This window comes from Chamaea fasciata, unplaced genomic scaffold (genome assembly GCF_029207755.1).
Source record: "Chamaea fasciata isolate MVZ Bird 193981 ecotype frontalis unplaced genomic scaffold, bChaFas1.0.hap1 SCAF_8, whole genome shotgun sequence".
Taxonomy (NCBI): Eukaryota; Metazoa; Chordata; class Aves; order Passeriformes; family Sylviidae; genus Chamaea; species Chamaea fasciata.
In genome coordinates, this window is record NW_027094093.1 from 6,186,377 (window position 1) to 6,203,597 (window position 17,221).

A 17,221-nucleotide genomic window follows, 5' to 3' on the forward strand; every position below is an offset into this window, starting at 1 on the left:
GCTTCTCTAGCTGGGATCTTTCCCAGGAGCTGTACCTATGGAAGACGGTGGCAGCAATGACAAGGTGTGACTCTAGTTTCTCCAATGAACACTTCAGCTGCTGCCCTTGCACCTAATTCCTAGCAGGACAGGGGTATTTACCTTATATATTAATCTTTATCCACATTTAACTTCTTCAGAGAGCAAATCAAGATGCAACACAATACAACTCTATGCAAATTAATCCCAAACTTGAAGCAAATAAGGAATTGTATCGCAGGAATGTCCCACAGTGCAAGAGCAACTGGCTGCTGTGTGTGGTTGGGATAATTGCTGAGCTGGAGATGCTCTGGGTTCTGCCAGGTGTTTTGCACAGCTGGCTCCTGGTATGTCTGACACACTTGCAGAGCAGGGAGATCATGCCCCAGGGGGTGAAAGAAGCTGTGACTTGTTGCTAGAGGATATGAAATGAAGGACACGCACGCAGTCAGTTGTCAGAGCAAAAAGAGGGGTATTTACTTCTTGGCAGTGATTGATATAGATCATGGAAAATGACCAGGGATTGGACGAATGAGGCTGACACCTCTCCAACCACAGTGGTCAAACTCGAAGTCCATCAATTGTCCCTCCTCCATAGAGGAATGTAAACAGGAAGAACAGTTTACAAAACATTACCTTTGTTTACATAAAAAAATCTCTGAGAAACTTCACTCTAAAAAAACTGCAACCGTCAAGACAAAAACATCAGGGCGACAGTGGCTGACGTCCAACCTCCATTTTCCAGGTGCTCATAGATCACAGATCAAATTTCACAGATCAAACAGTGGCTCCTTACTGTGCAGAGGACTTCAAGGCATGATGGAGGTAAGCCAAGCATGGAGGAGCCCAGGCAGAACCTTGCTTGAGGTAGGTCTGAGCAGGAAGTGATGTCAGGAAGCACTTGGTGATTTGGGAAAAAGATCCAGTGCATGCTCTCCAGCTGCTCTTCATCACAAGGTACAGGTGCTCATCAGCCCTCAGGGCCTATCATATCACTGCAGCCTCTGGAGCAGTTGCCTGGACCCTTCATGTCCAACTCAGCAGTGAGGAAAATATTGTATAGTGGAAACCAATGCAGCAGGGGAAGGAATGGAGTAACCTGGAAACAGATCCTGCTGGAGCAGAAGAGGGATGGCAGTTTTGAGATCCCAGCTCAAAACCAAAGCTGGAAAGCACTCAGTGCTCTCAGCTTGCTTTGGGGCTCAGCATCCAAGACTCCTGCCAGAAAGCAAACTTAGCACCAAGAGATGGGACGGGAGCCACTGCATTTTCCTGTGGTGTTCTCCTCTACCAGCTCCAATAACACAACTGTCAGGTAGTGGGCCAGGAGACTGCCATGGGTGCAGTCCTTCAGCCAGCACCTGACCTGACTGGGGCCTCTTAGAAGAAGGGATGAAACCATGAGGGTAAAGAAGAAGGGAAGAAATCCTTAGTTTAAGCTTTCCTTAGCTTGGTAGTTCCTTATTAAACAGTGCATCTTGGCGCTGCCAGGTATTGCCTCATTCAGTAAACTTGGGGTTGACGACAGTGGTGGTGGCACTCTTGAAGAGGGGATTATCAGCCTGGGGGGAGAGAAGGGAGAGGCTTGTGTTGGGCTGTGTTGGATTTCCGGCAGAGCATTACCCATCCCACCCATCCCAATGCCAACAGCCCAGACAGCACTGGAGGAAGAGTCCATAGGATATTTCGGCCCCTAAAAATCCAGCTGGGCTGGAAAATGAGCAGTGGGGAGGGCTCAGGTCTACATGGCTGCCTCAGGGGAGGGCGTCCCCTCCTGCTGTCCCCTCCCCAGTGGATCTGAGCACCCCAGGACACCCCACTGGCACGGATGGGCTCTCTTACATCATTCCACTTGGCTTTGCTCTTCTCCTTCTCAAACCGGCGGTATTCCCGACGGTCAAGCAGCTCCATCAGGACCCTCCAGGTGACCAGGATCAAAACACCAATGACGAACACGCCAGAGATGGTGCCGCCCACGATCAGTGGGACGTTGGGAGGCTCTGGGCATTCTGGGATAATGATAAAGATCTTTAGGATAAAAGATAAATTTTGGGACAGACAGATGGGCTGCAGCCCCTGGCGAAGCAGCGAGGCTGCCGTGGCAGAGTTGGCAGCCTGCCTGTGGCAGGGCAGGAGGAGCAGGGATGGGATACCTCTCTGAGGTTCAACGATGATGGTGTACATGTCCTTGCCATCCTCCTGGACCATAAGGAAGGACATCCAGCAGTTCTGGGAATCCTTTTCCCTGCATTTCCTATCATTTTTGCTTGTCTCTGTTGAGTTTGTCGGCAGGTGGATGTTGGGACAGGCCTGGGAACAGTTCTTCTCAAAGGGGCCACTCTTGAAGGACTTGCACTCCACACAGGAGCTGCAAAACAAGCGGCCACAGCTCACATCTGCAGGGGCAGGAACCCTCTCACCTGGCTTTGGCCACAGCTGGGCTCTGCCCAAGCACAGACAGGGGATATTGGGGACCCCGCTGCCCCCTCTGTGCCCGTCACTGACCTGTACTTGCCGCAGGGGGAGGTGCAGCCCGGGCACTCCTGGCAGAAGGGAGGCTGGTAGCCTCCCCAGCACTGGCAGCGGTTGCAGTGGCAGGTCCCGCGGAGGCTGCAGACGTTTCTGCGGGCGTTGAGGCAGCCCTCCGTGGACTGCTGGCACTGGCAGGCGCTGCCCTCGAATCCGGGCTGGCACTTGCACGCCCCACAGTCGCATTGCCCGCGTGCTGCAGAGGAAAACCTGTCAGATCCTGCAGGCAGCTGGGCCACCCTCCCTCTGCCCCTGCTTGGAGAGCATCACCCACCCTGCCTTCACCGCACCAACCCCCCCGAGATGCTCAAGGAGGTCCTACAGGCTGGTGTGGCGGGACCCAGCAGCCCCAAACCCTCCAGGCTGCATCTCCCTGGGCACTTTATCCTAATAAAAGCTGTCCCAGGCTCCTCACCTGGGCCGCCGCAGAGGGAGCCGTTGAAGAACTCGCAGTTCATGTTGTCGCACTGGCAGTGGGTGCCGTAGATGTACTTGCCGGGGACGTCGCTGGTGTGGCAGACGCACTGCCCACACACACAGTCCCCCTGCCCCGAGCACGTCACCGAGCTGTTGTCCCTGTGGCAGCTGCGCTCCAGCTCCTTGCTGCTCTTCCCTTTGGTGTCGCACTCGCAGTTCTTCCCCGTGTATCTCGAGTTGCAGCTGCCGCCAGAGGAGAGGAGAGGAGCAAGCTTGGGTCAGTGGCCACGCACAGGGCTTGGACCTCCACAAAAGTGGAGCAAATCTGGGACAGCCTCACCAAAACCCAGTGACAGCATGTTGGTGCTAACTCCATGCTGGAGTGGGGTGGTTGACTGGGAGCAAAACTCAGAAATGCTGCTTTTCCACCAGTCGTATACACAACACCCAGAAATTATTGTTATATTTGTAATTTCCAAGCCCTTGCCAAAGAGATGTGAGTATTTCCTGAGGAAACCCAATCTTTTCCTCCCCTTGTCACTGAGAGGCCATGAAGCAATAATTACATTTAAAGACCTGTGTGAGCTGCAGCCAAGAAATGGGATTTTGAGAGATCTCTACAGAAATCTGTGTCTGCTCAGTGGGTAGATTGGTGGATGATTTGATACTGGGATGGATAGGTGGATAGTTGGATGGATTGAGGCCCTTAGGAAAACACCATAACCTCCACCAACAGAAACCCAGTTCATTGTGTTCTCTGCCTCCGTGAGCACAGGGGACAGTTCCAAGGGGAATGCACAAATCCACCTCTCTGAACAAAAAAATTGTGCAAAGCTACAGAGCCCAGCCCTGGCTTGGCCCAACATCCCTCTCCCAGCCATTCCCCAGCTGTGGCAGCATTTGAAACGGTGTTTTGGGTGGACAGCACATACCTGCAGATCCCACATTCGACGGTGCCTTGCCCATTGCAAGCGTCTGGGTCAGGCCGGTCGTTGCAGTGGCAGTCGCAGTTGCTGGCCACGTGGACAGTGAGGGTGTCTGTGAAGCCTAGTGGCCGGATGGTGAAGGAATAGTTTGGAATGCACACCTTGGCTGTGACCTTCACTTTGAAAGTGACCTAGAAAGTGCAGAGTAGGACAGGGAAGGGCCAGATGTCCAGCTGTCAGAGTGTGGTATTGGCCCTAGCCTGAGGACATGCACGTCCAGAACAACGGAGGGTCTCCCACATCCCACAGCATTTTGGACCCTCTTGGCTTTAAATTAATATAAACAGAAAGCCTGGAAGAGCAATCAGGGTTCCTGTCATTAAACAGGATGGGCAACAGAAAGAGTGCAAGCTGTGGGGTGTTCCTGGAACAGGAGAGCATACCTCATCATTGATCTTGACATTGTCACACTGGCCCCTTGCTTCATCCGTGGAGTCCTTGTCATTTTTGCATTTGGAGTCGTATTTGACATCCAGAGTGTCCAGCAAGGCAGAATGGTCCAAGATGATCCGCGAGGAGAGGTTCTTTTGAGAAATGGTGGAGAAAGTGCCATCAGTCCAAGAGTAGACCGAAGCAAGAGGGTATGGGGTTGCAGGTGAGGAAAAAGAGCCAGAGAGCACCACAGGTCAGGATCTCAGCTGCCTGGGGTGGTTCTGGAAATGCAGGTGATGTCATTGGAGAGGTGGGAACTCCAGGACTTACATTGTAGGCCACTTGGATTAGCTCAATGATGTTGCTGGAGTCCTCGTTCAGCTCTCCCACCGCTGACTTTGGGATCATCTCACTGAGTTTCTGCCAGTGGAGAGCAAAGAGTTGAGCACTTCCTACCACATGACAGCAGAGCAGGAGACAGCAGCAGGGGACACAGCCAGCTGTGTCTGTCCTCCTGGGAAGGGGATGGAGGCACCTGGACCATCGGACATATTCTCACCTTGTAAACATCCACCACCTTGCTGGTGACAGCAAAAATGGGCTGAATGTTGTTTTCAGCAAGTGTCTGGACCAGCTGGCCAACAGATGGGTAGTCCTGGATGGGGAGAGGGATATCACACTCAGCACAACCTCCCCCACCAGCAGAAGAGAAGAGACTTTGGGTGTGGCAGCACAATTTAGGGTGATTAAGGTGATGTTTCAGTCTTAGCAACAGGCTGTTTTATATGACACTGTCTTTTCTGCCTGGGGGAGTGAGGTGGGGGCTGTTGGATTGGCTGAACAGCCCCCAGGTACTTACAAACTCATTGCTCTTTTTGTACATGTTGTCCTCCAAGTGGCACTTGCCATCGTTGGGGGTCAGGATGCCCCCGAGCTTGCCATCCCCGGCGAAGTGGAAGCCGTCATCAGTAGCAAACACCAGCAAGCGGGTCACGTTGCGCCAGCCGATCTTGTCCTGCAAGTGACACAGAGAGTGGCCCCTGTCCCTGAGCAAGGCTGGCAGGACAGTGGCAGTGGATGTGGCCCTTCCCAAAGTCTTGTGTCAGCCGCAGCATGGGGTGGGGGGCAGGAGGAAGGTGGGTTAAGGGAGATCAGGGTTAGGAGGCTCTGGGGTAAGATGCTCTCTTGTACTCTCCAGAGTGACCTGCCCTGCTGCCAAATCACAACTTTGGCAGGATGGGCTTCCAGAGCCCACCTGGAGAGGGGCAGAGCCCCTGGAGAGTGTGCATGGGCCTGAGCAAGTTCCTGGCAGCAGGGCAGGGGCAGCACTCACCCCACACACTGCTGCCTGCATCATGGCATCCAGCCCCCCCTCCGGGGCATCCAGGTTCCCTGAGATGAACTGCTTCCCCACTTCGTTCTCAAACTGCTTGGCGTTGTCAGTCAGTGACAGGATGTGCTTGAAGGCGAAGGGAGGCTGGCACTTGGTGTCCTTATTGGGGCAGGGGTTCTGCAGCTTCTCGGGGTGCGTGTTCACGAATGGCAGCACTGTCTTGTCCACAAAGGAGCCAAACCCTAGGGCAGCCAGACTACACTGTCAGGGCACAGGGCATGGACAATCTGCTGGCCCCAGTGTAAATGCCCATGTCCCTTGCCCTGCCACGCTCTTCAGCCTGGCAGAGGACACCTTCTGCATTCCCCTCCAGCCCTGCAGCTCTTCCCAGTGGTGCCAGGCCAAAGACAAGCTCACCAATGCGCCGAGAAGGGGTGGTGCTCTCCAGCGCCCTGAGCAGCTCCCCCCCCAGCTTCTTCACCTTCTCCAGGTCATCCAGCATGGAGTAGGAGAGGTCCATGAGGTAGTAGAGATCAATGGGATACCCCATGGCACGGCGAAACTTCACCTCAAACACAGCAGGCTGGCCTGAGGGATAGAGATGGCGGGATCAGCTGCCATGTTGTGCCAGCTTGTGCCATCACCCACCCCTCCTCTCCTTGGAAAAGGGGTGGGAATGCAGGCTGCAATGTGTTGCTGTGTCTCAGGTGAGTCTGGGGATGAGTGGAAGGGCACTGTTGGCAAGCCACAAGAAGGGTGTTGGGAATGCCAGGCAGAGCATACCTATCCTCAGCTTCAGGTGCACCTCCTGTGGAGTCAGCTGTACCTTGTTGCTTAAGGGCTGGTCCTGTGTTCTTTTGATCTCATTGCCTGGAAACTCAATCTCACTGGCTGGGCATCCCCTCTGCTTCAGCTGCTCAATGGTGTCGCAGCGGATGGTGTCTGGCTCGCCAGGTTTTGTGAAATTCTGTGTGTGACAACACCAGCAGGAAAAAAAATTAGAGGAGCAGGAAGTGAACAGGCACCTTACAAGATGACCTGGCCCCCAAACCCAGCCTCCAGGGCATTGATGGAGAAAAGAAAACCTTTGATGGGTATTGATGGAGAAAGGTCATGGCTGTTGGATCCCTCCTGGCCCCATCCTCCAGGCAGGACATGAAACACCCCCACAATGAAGGAACGCAGAGCTAGGCAGGCAGGGTGACTGTCTTGATGCCTGTTAGCTGACTGCTGGGGGGTGACAGCTAGACAGGCTACATGGACCTACCAGCTTCTTGCACCAGGCACAGCCAGGACCAGACTGAATGCAGTCCTTGCACGTCCCCACCTTGATCTTGGGGCACTCCATGGCAAAGACTGGAAAGGCAAGAAGACAGAGGTGGTGTGGGGGGCAGCTGGGGGTGTTCAGACACCCAATGCCAGGCACCATGCTGGCCTGAGCCTGCCCTGCCTCTCAAACCAATACTGGGGGCCCTGCACGGGCTTCAAATGCCTTGCTGTCCTTCAGCTGGAGTGGGTGAACTCCAGATCCCAGGAAGCATAAGGACATTTTGCAGCATTTCGGATCTCCCCACTCTTTCACTGCCTGTGAAAGGTGCTGGGAGGAAGGCAGGGAGGACAACAGAGCTCACCTGTTGTCACCAGCAGCAGCACCCAGGTCACTGCTGGCAGCTGGAGGCAGCAGTCACGAGGCATTTTCTGCAAGACAAAAAGACGTTCTTGTGACCGCCTGGGATGTACCCCAGGGATGGGGAGCTGCAGTTTCTCTGGGCAACCTGCGCTGAGATCGTGTGTCACACCTTTCCCCAGCAAAGTCCTGCAGCAAACCCTGACAGTGTAATGGCCTTGCAACATAGATGAACATGGGGAAGTCAGAAAAGAGGAATTTGTTAAAAGAAGAAAAAGGAATAAGAAAGTACAAAGGAACAACAGACATTGCCCTTTTTAGCAATTGTGACACAGTGTCACTTTTGCCCTTTTTAGCCAACATAGTGTCTGGAAGCCACATCATCAGTTTCAAAATAGCTCTGATAGCTGCCCTGAGTAAGAAAAGAACCACTCCTTGGCTCCTGTCACCACCCCTTCCTGTGAGTATCCCAAATAAACTGCTCAGACTTATGTGGAAATGAGAAAACAAGGGAAACAAAAGACACTGAGGCAGGCTAGTACATTAGGGCTGCTCAGATCCCCTTCTGAGGCATCAGGGTGTACTGTCTTAGCTCATCAGCCCCTGTAAGACACCACAGCAACTGAGGATGACTCTGGTCAACCTTAAAAGGATGTCTGATGTCCTCCCAAGGGCAGAGAGAAGGCCGAGGTAGGTCAGTGGGTAGTGTTTGCACAGTGAGGTTTGATATATAGATTTTGAGTATAGATTTTGCGATGTGGCAGGACTCTAAGGGTAGTGGCTACCACTGATTACGGCTGGGGCCATCTGGAAGCCCACCCTGCCCTGGATCCAGCCCCGCTGGCAGAGCTCCACAACCAACACCACGTTGCTGCACAGCCAACAGGAGGCACTGCTGCCGTCACCCAGCCAAACCCACAGGGTGATGTGGCCTGGGCGCTCATTCTGCCACGTCTGCACAAGACCATCTTGTGGTGGGTGGCCAGAGTCCTTCTGGTCAAAGAGTTCTGCAACTTCCTCTCCACCACCACAGTCCCCCATGGTGTAAGATTTTAAGGGCGTAATTTATTGTCACAGCTGCAATGTCCCTGGCTGTGTGTCATGCACGCCCTGTGCTTAGCTGGCCCACCACACTCCTGTCACCTCCAGATTCTGCCAGCAGAGTTTGAGCTTGCGGGAAAGAAAAGTGGGTCCTGCCTTTGTTTCCTGTAGAACTCAGTGACTGACACCCCAAAGGTGCCTAATTAGGCTCCGGTTCTGCTACAAACCAGGAGTTCCCACACACACTGTGAGGACCAAACCCACAGACTCAATGGGCTCCTGCTATTCCACCTGCCTGGTGTTTCCAAGTGTTTAATTCCTGCTGCCATGCCAAAGTGTGCGTTGATGATGGGATAGAGCTCTGTGAGCTCCTCGTTCATGCTGGAGGTTGAAGTTTCCTGCTTACAGGCTCGTCTCGTAAAATAGAGCAACCCTAAAACTGGATTAAAAAAAGCTCCCAAACTCCAGAAATACAGTGGGACTCTCAACACACCCCCAAGTGCTAGCTGCTATCAAGTATTGTAAAGTAGGGTTCATGTTGTGAGCTGAATTTGGACACCTTTTTCACTCCCACAATGGCTTCTTGCCCTTGTCAAAAGAGTGTGAAGCATATCTTGATACTGGGAGAGTATCAGCAGGAAGTTCAACATTTCTGCCAGGGAGAGAAACTACGCAGTGGTGTGTGGGAGGGTGACCACAGGGCTTTCAGAGTGAACTAATGGAGCCTTTTTCTGCCTCTTTACAGCCTTCAGAGCAGGGGCAAAGCAGGTTTTCAGCCTGACTCTGAGCCTCAGCAGCATTTCCTCCAACCCCCTTGATGATCTCTTCAGCTTACCCCAGACTTGCAGTCACCACCAACCCTGGGTCTCATCTCCTGCATGTGTTCTGCCTGTGAAGTTTGGTGGGTTGTTTTTTTTTTTTCCCTCCTTTCCTATAAATTCAGGCAAGCAGAGGGGTGCACTTAGTCCATCCTCCTGCCCTGGTGTGAAGGAGCAGAACTGCAGTTTTACAACCACCTTCATCCCGTGGTGGAGAGTGGGGTGCTAAGATGGAGCAACCCAGCTAAAGGCAGGACACATGGCCACCAGGCTCTGCTTCCTGGCCAGGGCTGCATGGTGGCATCAGGGGGAGAAAGCCGCACCTCAGGGCCAGGGTCCTTCTCAGCCCTGTGCCCTTCTGTGATCTTCTCACCACATGCCTTGCTTGGGTGGTTTGGGATCAAGCCTCTTCTTCAGCAAGAGCCTTTTGCAGAAGCCACCAGGACATTCCACGAGTGGAGCATCTGCCTCCAGGGCAAGGTGCCCCCCAAGGCTCTGTGAGCCAGAAGATGTGAAGGTGGCCTCAGGAAAGGTGCATAAGCTAAGTGCTGGGTGCTGTTCTGCCTGTGAGCAGGGTGCAGAGCTGGGGCACTGGCACTCAGGATGTGCTGGGGGCTGCCGTTGGGATGGAGCCGGCTGCTGTGCTGCATGGAGGAGCAAGCTGGAAGTTATAAATAAGGCTGAAGGGGAAGTGTTGATGCCAGCAGTGATCTTGTTGCTATAAATAAAAAAAAAGTGTTCAACAGCAGAGATGAGTCTTGAAGTCTGTTGGCCACAAGTTCCCATCAGGGCTTTGCTAAACATCATTTTTCTCACAAAAAAGGAGGATATGCACTCATGCCTGGTATCCTGGGGGGGACTCCTGCGGTGTTTGCACCATCCACCTGTAGCAGCAAGGTTCCACTAGTGCCAGTGCCCATGGGTGCTTCCTCCACACTGCCACGCATCCCTGGCGCCGGGTCGCCCTCATGCAGTGACAGAGGTGCCAGGTACTGCACCCAGCAGAGCTGCTCCTTCCCACCCCTGCAATCCGCACAGCTCCAGACCCCAAGTGCAGGAGGGAAATGAGCAGAGTGGGGTATGGTGAGCATGGGAGAGCGGATGTCACTTCACTCGGGGCTGATTCTTCCATCATTCCGTTGTGTGATGCAGATAGATCCCACCCAGGAGGCCATAGAGAGTCCATGCAGAATATCACACTCAGTGTGTGTGTATACGTCTTTTTATATATAAATCACGGGGAAAATATTTTAAAAAATAAATATATATAAACATATTTTAACGCATAAAGAATACATAAAATTAATTAAATAAAAGTATATCTATACATACACACACGCACACATATATATATATATATATATTCCCATGTCCTGTTATAGGAAATACAAATATATTTTATGTATATTTCCTTCCAGCAGCCTCCTGAGGGCTGCAGAGGACAGATCTGTGGGGTGAGCTCTCTCCCATGTGCACCAAGTCCCTTCCCAGTCTGTGGCATCCCTTGGCTCTGAGCACCAAGGCCCCTGGGTGCTCGTGGGACCCTTGCCCTGCCCTGGGAAAAAGGGAAGGAGGAGATTTGGGCTGCTGGGTCTGCCAGGGTCCGAGTCCTGCTCGGGTGGGAAGGGGCTGCTCGCTGGCTGTCCTGCCCTGGGGAGCCTGGCCGCAACACACCCCCCAGCCTGCTGAGACCACCCGGAGCAGCACCAAAGAGGTGTGAACCCTCTGTGAAGCAGGGTGTGACAGCTGTAACAACTAGGGCGGAAAAACGCATCTAGAGATTTCCCACCGCTGGCAGCCGCCCTATTTCCGGACGTCATTACATGTGGCCACGTCTTGGTTTCCCACCTGTCCGGAGGCTGGAGCTGCGGCGCTGACATTGGAAAAAGATCAAAAACAGGCATCCCAGGCTGCTTCCCCTGTCACCTGGGGTGTGCCGCACATTCCATCTGCATCCAAGAGCCGCCGAGAAGTTGGGAAGGACCTGCTCTCCCCGGGGTCACGTGCCCGCAGAGTATTTGAAGTGCGCAGCAGACAGAGAGTTGGAGGAGAAGAGCCAGGGTCTCACTCCCTCTCCCAGCTCTTATCCCAGGCTCACAGGGGTGCACGGACACCTGGGAAGGTCTGTGCACAGGCAACGTTCCAGGCAGTGACGCCGTGCTGAGCCCTCCAGGCAGCCATCCCTGCCATCCTCATGCCATGCTGCCGTGCCACTTCCCTCTTTGCCACTGCAGCCTGCGGCTGGCAGCGGTGGAGATCCCCTCAGGAAGAGAGAGGGCCATGGAATGTGGCAGCCCCCAGCCCCGGTGCTGCAGGTGAGCACACAGCCCATGCCACCCTGCCCAGTGCCGTGGGTGAGGGTGAGGGAAGAGCACTGCACCCTCTCTGCTCTGCTCTCCCAGCCCGGGGCACGGTGAGCAAAGGGAGTCCCGGAGTTTTGACATCCTCCCCACAATAACCACCTGCATTTCCAGGCTCAGTGCTACCTCCAAAGGCAAAACTGTTACAGACCAGGCAAGCTGTCTATGCAAAGGCTGCACAGACTGACTATCCGGTGGGAGGGATGCCATGCCCAGCTCCCTGAAACTCCCTGAACTCAAGTGGCCAGAGGCTAGATTAGGAATTACAAAAATATGCCATTAAAATACCAGAGCTACAAACCGCCTTTGTTGTCTGCCTGCCTCCCCCCAGGAAAGCAGGAACAGAAGCATAAAAATTGAGATGCTGTACTCACCTGGCCTCTAGCCTCGTCTCTGTCCCGTACTTGGGCTGGGATAAGGATGGTCTCAGCTTCTCACGTTTGGCTGGGAAAAGCAGGTGAGCATCAGAGGATCTGTGGCGCACCCCAGTCTTTCCTTCTTACTTCTGCCTTGCAGTTACAGCGAAAGAGGAAGTAAAAATGTCTGTGGGACGTATTAACCCCCTAGCCCCACTCACCCTGGCCAAACCCACAGCATCCTGCCTCGTGGGACTGGGACTGGTCTCCCTGGAATCTCCAGGGCCTTGCAGCCTTCCCACTGCACCCAGGAAAGGGCCCCACCCCAAACCCCACCCTTTATGTGAACTTTCTTACAACCCTGCTGACCTCGATGGGCAAACAAAGCTGGGACGGGCGGGGAACTGGTTCATTGGCAGCCCTTGGGTGTGGTGAAGTTGGGGAGCTGGCTCCTCTCAGAGTGTGCGTTGGGCTCTGAAATGTTTGTATCAGGGTAGCCAGGCCTCCTCACATGACAAAGGATGCAGGCACCATCCTCTGGCAAAGCTCAGGGCTGTGTGGAGTATTTTTTAAGCAGCCTTCTAATGTTTTTGTGCCGGCTTCAATAACTGCTCCCAGCAGCAGCATTTCCCTGAGCAGAGAAAAACCAGATCCTGGCAATTTTCTCTTAACCTCTTCGTGGCACTACAACAACAACAACAAAAAAAGAAATAAGTAATTTAGAAAACATACAGGACTGTAGGGTTTTTTTAAAGCTAATTATTGTGAGTCTTTATTAATTGCTTTGTAGGTTCTCCTTCCAAGCAAGCTGATGTTGAGTCACCGTTTTGCATTATCATTATCATGGAATCCCGGAAGAGCTCGTGTTGGAAAGGACATTACAGACCATTTTGTTCTAATTCTCTGCCACGGTCAGGGCAACCTGGGGCATTATAAGACCCTGATGCTGCTCACCTGCTGCTGTGTTACAGTTACGGGTTTATTTTTGCAGCAAGAAAAGAGATTGCAGTGCCAGCAGAAAACTTCTGGATGGGTGCTCTGTGGTTTTGTGCTTTTATTAAAGAAGGCATCATAGCCCTGGCTTGGTTTCATCACAGCCAGGTGCAGCAGGAAAGCATCACAGTAGTCCTGGCAGTGGGACAGAAGCATCGGAGCATGTGATGCAGGATATGGTGGGGATGCTCACCCAGCCTGGATGGCTGAAGCTGGATGCTGCTGAGCACTCCCCAGGCCTGGAGCGGGTGAGCTGCTGTAGATGGAGCTGGGAAGGTTGCTGGAGCTTCCTGCCAGCGGTGGGGGTTTGCAGATCTCGGGGAAGGAAGTGTGGTTGAATAAGATGAACTGCCTGTAATCTTCCTTTTTGTACTGCGTGAGGCCCTTAAATGTGCGAGGCTTTTCTCAGTTGTTTTACGGTTTGTCCAATCACTTTGCTTCAACTGACTCAAGGCTGCAGAAAGGGGGTGGGAGAGCTGTTTGACATTGCAATGACACAGACTCTGACCTTCAGAAGGCTGAAAATGACTTCTATATTTTTGGGATGTGTCTTCCTTATATACTATTTTACACAGACCAGTTTGATTGGTGACAAAAGGACAAATCTCTTCACTCACATTGGTCAGACCAGAGGGGCATCAAGAAGAAGTCCCTCCTAGGGAAAGGAATGAAAACAGTACAGTTTACAAAAACACTTCCCTTGTTTACAGAAAATTCCCTGGGAAAAGAATTCTAGAAAACCAAAACATCTCATGGATGAAACCAGGGCTACAGGGGCTGGAGAGCTGTGAGCCCCCAGAGTCAGAATAGTGGGAGCAGAGAGGGTGTACCTTGGGTGCCTGCAGCCAAAACTGAAACTTCCTTGCATTTCCCAGTCCCTTCCAGCTGTTCCTCAGGCTCTGCTGCAGCTTTGGCCTCCAGTGCTGCAGGTGAAGGGCGTGGACAACCTTTGGGGATACGCCTGGTCACAAAACATGCTCCTCAGCCTGTTTTGAAAGCATTCTAAGCTGCTAAACATTCCCTTTCCTATTTTAACTGCCTTTGTTTTTATTGGTTCATCTTTTTACTTTTTTACTAGCGTGGATTGTGTTTCCCCCCACCACTAACTGCAGGATTGCTGTGGTTTATGCAGGATGCATTTGAGCAGCTGAGGTGGGGAGCTGGGCATCCACCTGGGCACTGTCGGAGCATTTTTTTTCCCAAGTAATGGATTTTGATGATCAGAGTTGTCATTTTGGGCCTTTGCTCCTAAATGATGCTCACCTAGCCTACAGCAAAGTAAGGGAAATTTTCCTGTCGTTATTTTCTATTTCTGATGAACATTAAATCTTTCTAGCCCTGATGAACATTAAATCTTGTGGGTGCCCCATCTCTGGAAGTGTTCCATGTCAGGCTGGACTAGGCTTGGAGCAATCTGATCTGGAGGCAGGGGAGTGGGACGAGGAGATCTTTAAGGTTCCTTTCAACCCAAACCATTCTGTGATTCCATGTCTCCTACATCCTCTCAAAGGGAAGCAGAGGGCCAGACACTGATCTCTTCACTCTCATGACCAGTGACAGGACTTGAGGAAATGACAGGGACCTACATCAGGGGAGATTTAGGTTGGATCTTCCAAGGCTCTTCCCCCAGAGGGTGGTCAGGCACTGGTCAGGCTCCCCAGGGAATGGTCACAGTCCCAAGGCTGCCAGAGCTGCAGGAGTGTTTGGACACTGCTCTGAGTCACAGGGTGAGATTGTTGGGGTGTCCTGTGCAGGGCCAGGAGTTGAACTCAATGATCCTGATAGGCTCCTTCCAGCTCAGCATATTCCATGATTCTATGACCTTTCCAAGGACTTTCCCAGAGGCCTCTCCCTGCATTTCCTTGGTACCCACACGGAGTGCACTTAGAGCTGTGCACTTCTCTGGCCCAATATCAGGCCCTGGGAAACACAGCCTGGGGGGAAATGGGGAGGGCAGAGGATGTGGAAAACAAAGATGTATCAACCAGGGAGCACCTGTCAGGGCTTGTTAAGATCAAACATAATGTGGCTTCAGGCTTATAGCTTTTTACTCAGCTCAGAGCAAGGAGAAGCAGCTTTGCATTTCACCCCCTCCTGTGGGCGGAAATGTGCAGCTGAGGCTTGGGTTGCTTTGTTGTGGTGCCCACCTGAGCCCATGACTGCAGTCTGGCAGGTGTTGGCCCTCCCTAGGGGCTTGCTGGGTATTTTCTACTGGTTTAACTGTAGAAATAATTCCTGGCAGGAAGTTTTAGAGTTTTTTATGTCATGTGGTGGCAGCCTGGTCTGGCTGGTGCTAGTGTTACCTCCAAAATAGTTGGGATAAATAAGATAAATAAGACTCTCTCTAAAACTGTCTTTTTAGTGTTAGTGAGTAAGGCTTTATTCCTGGCCAGGAGGAGGTGTGTGTGTGTGTGGTTAAAAACGTTTCAGCCTCCACACTAACCCCAGTACAAAACGTTTTTCACATACTTATTCATTATTATATATATATAAAATACATTATAGAAATTGATGCAAATTACATAATTATTTTCATTAATTAGTATTCTATCTTGTATTGCTTATTGATTTCTTGCTCTTCATGCTTATTCAGTCCACATTCTTTAGTCTTATTACCTGTTTCTCAGAGAGGGAGTCTCCAACTATCCAGGCTTCTCTCTCTTCTGCTATCTTCTGGTTACTTCAATGTCCTCGGAGGGCCATAAATTTAAGATCTCAGATGTCCAATATTCAGTCACTATGGCTCTACTTATTGAAGCTTGTCAGGGTTAACCAACAAAAGGTTTCGGTGGCTTAGTGGTCAAAGTAACATTAAGAGTCTGTGAAGAAACTTTAAAAGTGGGCGCTGCTCGCAATTGACCAACTAATCAAAGTGAGTTTGGAAAGCTGTATCATTTCTAAAGTTACCAAGAGCTCTTACAGAGGTGTACGCTTGACTTAAAACTACGTTGCGGAGTAACTGGGTTTAACCCAAGCACGCTGAACGCCCTCAGGCTGTTCACAGGAACCTCTTTGGGCAGGCTGCAATTAACCAGGGAGCAATCAATCGTCCGCAGGCTGCAATTAACCGGGGGGCAATTTACAGCAGGCTGCAATTAACCGGAGGGCAGTTATTCTCTGCAGGCTGCCCAGCAGAGAGGCTGGCAGCCCAAGGCCGCCCTCAGCCCCGCCACCGGAGTGAAGGGCCGGCCAGGGCCGCCGCCGAGGCGCTTCCCGAGCTCCGCCCGTGGAAGGTTGGAAGGCAAATTTCCCGGGGCTCGCCGTGGGCGCAGCCGGAAGGTCCCGCCCGGCCCGGCCCGGCCCCTTCCCTTTCCGCCCCACAGCGCCATGGGCAAGGCCAAGCGCCCGCGGCTGCACCGCGCCGCCCCCCGGCCCGCCCGGGCCCCGCCGGCGCTGCCCGAGCCCGGGCCCGGCCCCGCGGCGGGCGGATGGAGCGCGGCGGCCGGGAAGGTACCGGGGGCGGGGGCAGGCGGCGCGGCGGCGGCGGGGGCCGGCAGCGGCCGCCTCCAGTGACTTCTCCGCCTTCCGCCTGCGGAAAGGGCCGGTCCCCGCGCCCCCCCGGCCGCGCTGAGCTCCTGTGGGGCCGTGCGGGCCGCGGGGGTCCGTCGGTAGCTGCGGGCGGCGGACGGGGTGGCGCGGGCCGGGCTCCCCGGCGCGTTACAAGCCCTGCTGAAGCCCCGGCGCTGCCGGGCGGCCGCTGCTCCGCTCGGCCGCGGGAGCCTGTGGCACGGGCACGGCGGGGAGGTGGCGCGGGGCGGCCTGGAGCTGCCCCAGCACGGTGCACCATTGGCAGCAGCGCTGAATTCGAGCCAGCAGCTGTGCCGCGGCAGCACCGTGGTGTCCCCAGCCCACGTGGGGTGGTGACAGTGCCGCAGTCAGGGTGCCTGGGCTGCGTTGCATTGGAGTATCTTGCTTGCAGCGATGGGGGTTGTTATCAACAAGTGTTGGGGGAGTCTTGCGGTGCCTCCCTTCAATTTTAGGTTAGGGCTGATGGGGAGGAGCGAAAAAGTAATTTATACAGAATTACCTAGGATATTCTGTTTTCCTCAGCTGTGTTTTGAATACATGGTTCAGGCGCCTCTCCCTAACCCCCTCACAGCCAGGACACAGCACCAGTAAATGTTTTTTATGTGCCTAAGCTTTCTTCGGGCACATAAAATATGTGAAATAGCCTGTGCCAAATACAGCTGGGTTTATACCACTGTGAAGTTATGTGTTGGTGATGGTAGGTGCTGTTGGCTAAAGTAATGAATTCTAATCCAACCAGAGTAGCTACTGCAGATCTCAGGGAGGCGTTGCGTGCTTAAAGCACGATGCTGAAGATTTGCTGAGTTGCTAGTAGTTACTGGATCTGCTTAATGTCCATTGATT

General features: G+C 53.1%; 2 protein-coding genes across 5 annotated transcripts in view; one reads left to right on the forward strand and one right to left on the reverse strand.

Moving 5' to 3' along the window:
* Window positions 1–470: 470 nt before the first annotated feature.
* On the reverse strand, window positions 471–12,444 carry ITGB2 (integrin subunit beta 2). 4 transcript variants are annotated; one of them, XM_066189505.1, is made up of 17 exons: window positions 12,227–12,444; window positions 11,876–11,945; window positions 7,287–7,353; window positions 6,923–7,011; window positions 6,439–6,622; window positions 6,073–6,243; window positions 5,656–5,897; window positions 5,182–5,337; window positions 4,882–4,977; window positions 4,653–4,742; window positions 4,334–4,474; window positions 3,897–4,081; window positions 2,963–3,207; window positions 2,524–2,743; window positions 2,172–2,386; window positions 1,861–2,027; window positions 471–1,580 (listed from the first exon to the last, which is right to left on the reverse strand). In XM_066189505.1, exons 3-17 carry the CDS (start codon window positions 7,348–7,350, stop codon window positions 1,518–1,520), a joined length of 2,328 nt encoding a protein of 775 aa, XP_066045602.1. In that variant the 5' UTR covers window positions 7,351–7,353; window positions 11,876–11,945; window positions 12,227–12,444; the 3' UTR covers window positions 471–1,517. The 4 variants fall into 4 exon arrangements, with proteins under 4 accessions (XP_066045602.1, XP_066045601.1, XP_066045600.1 ...); XM_066189504.1 differs by having other exon boundaries at window positions 11,876–12,006; window positions 12,227–12,443; XM_066189503.1 differs by lacking the exons at window positions 7,287–7,353; window positions 11,876–11,945; window positions 12,227–12,444 and having other exon boundaries at window positions 6,923–7,099.
* Window positions 12,445–16,158: 3,714 nt separating this feature from the next.
* The window catches only part of SLX9 (SLX9 ribosome biogenesis factor), a 39,197-nt gene continuing 38,134 nt past the window's right edge, over window positions 16,159–17,221 (forward strand). Inside the window, exon 1 of the mRNA XM_066189507.1 lies at window positions 16,159–16,300. Within this exon, the coding sequence (XP_066045604.1) occupies window positions 16,178–16,300 (123 nt within the window). The 5' untranslated portion in view covers window positions 16,159–16,177. The remainder of the gene's footprint in view (window positions 16,301–17,221) is intronic.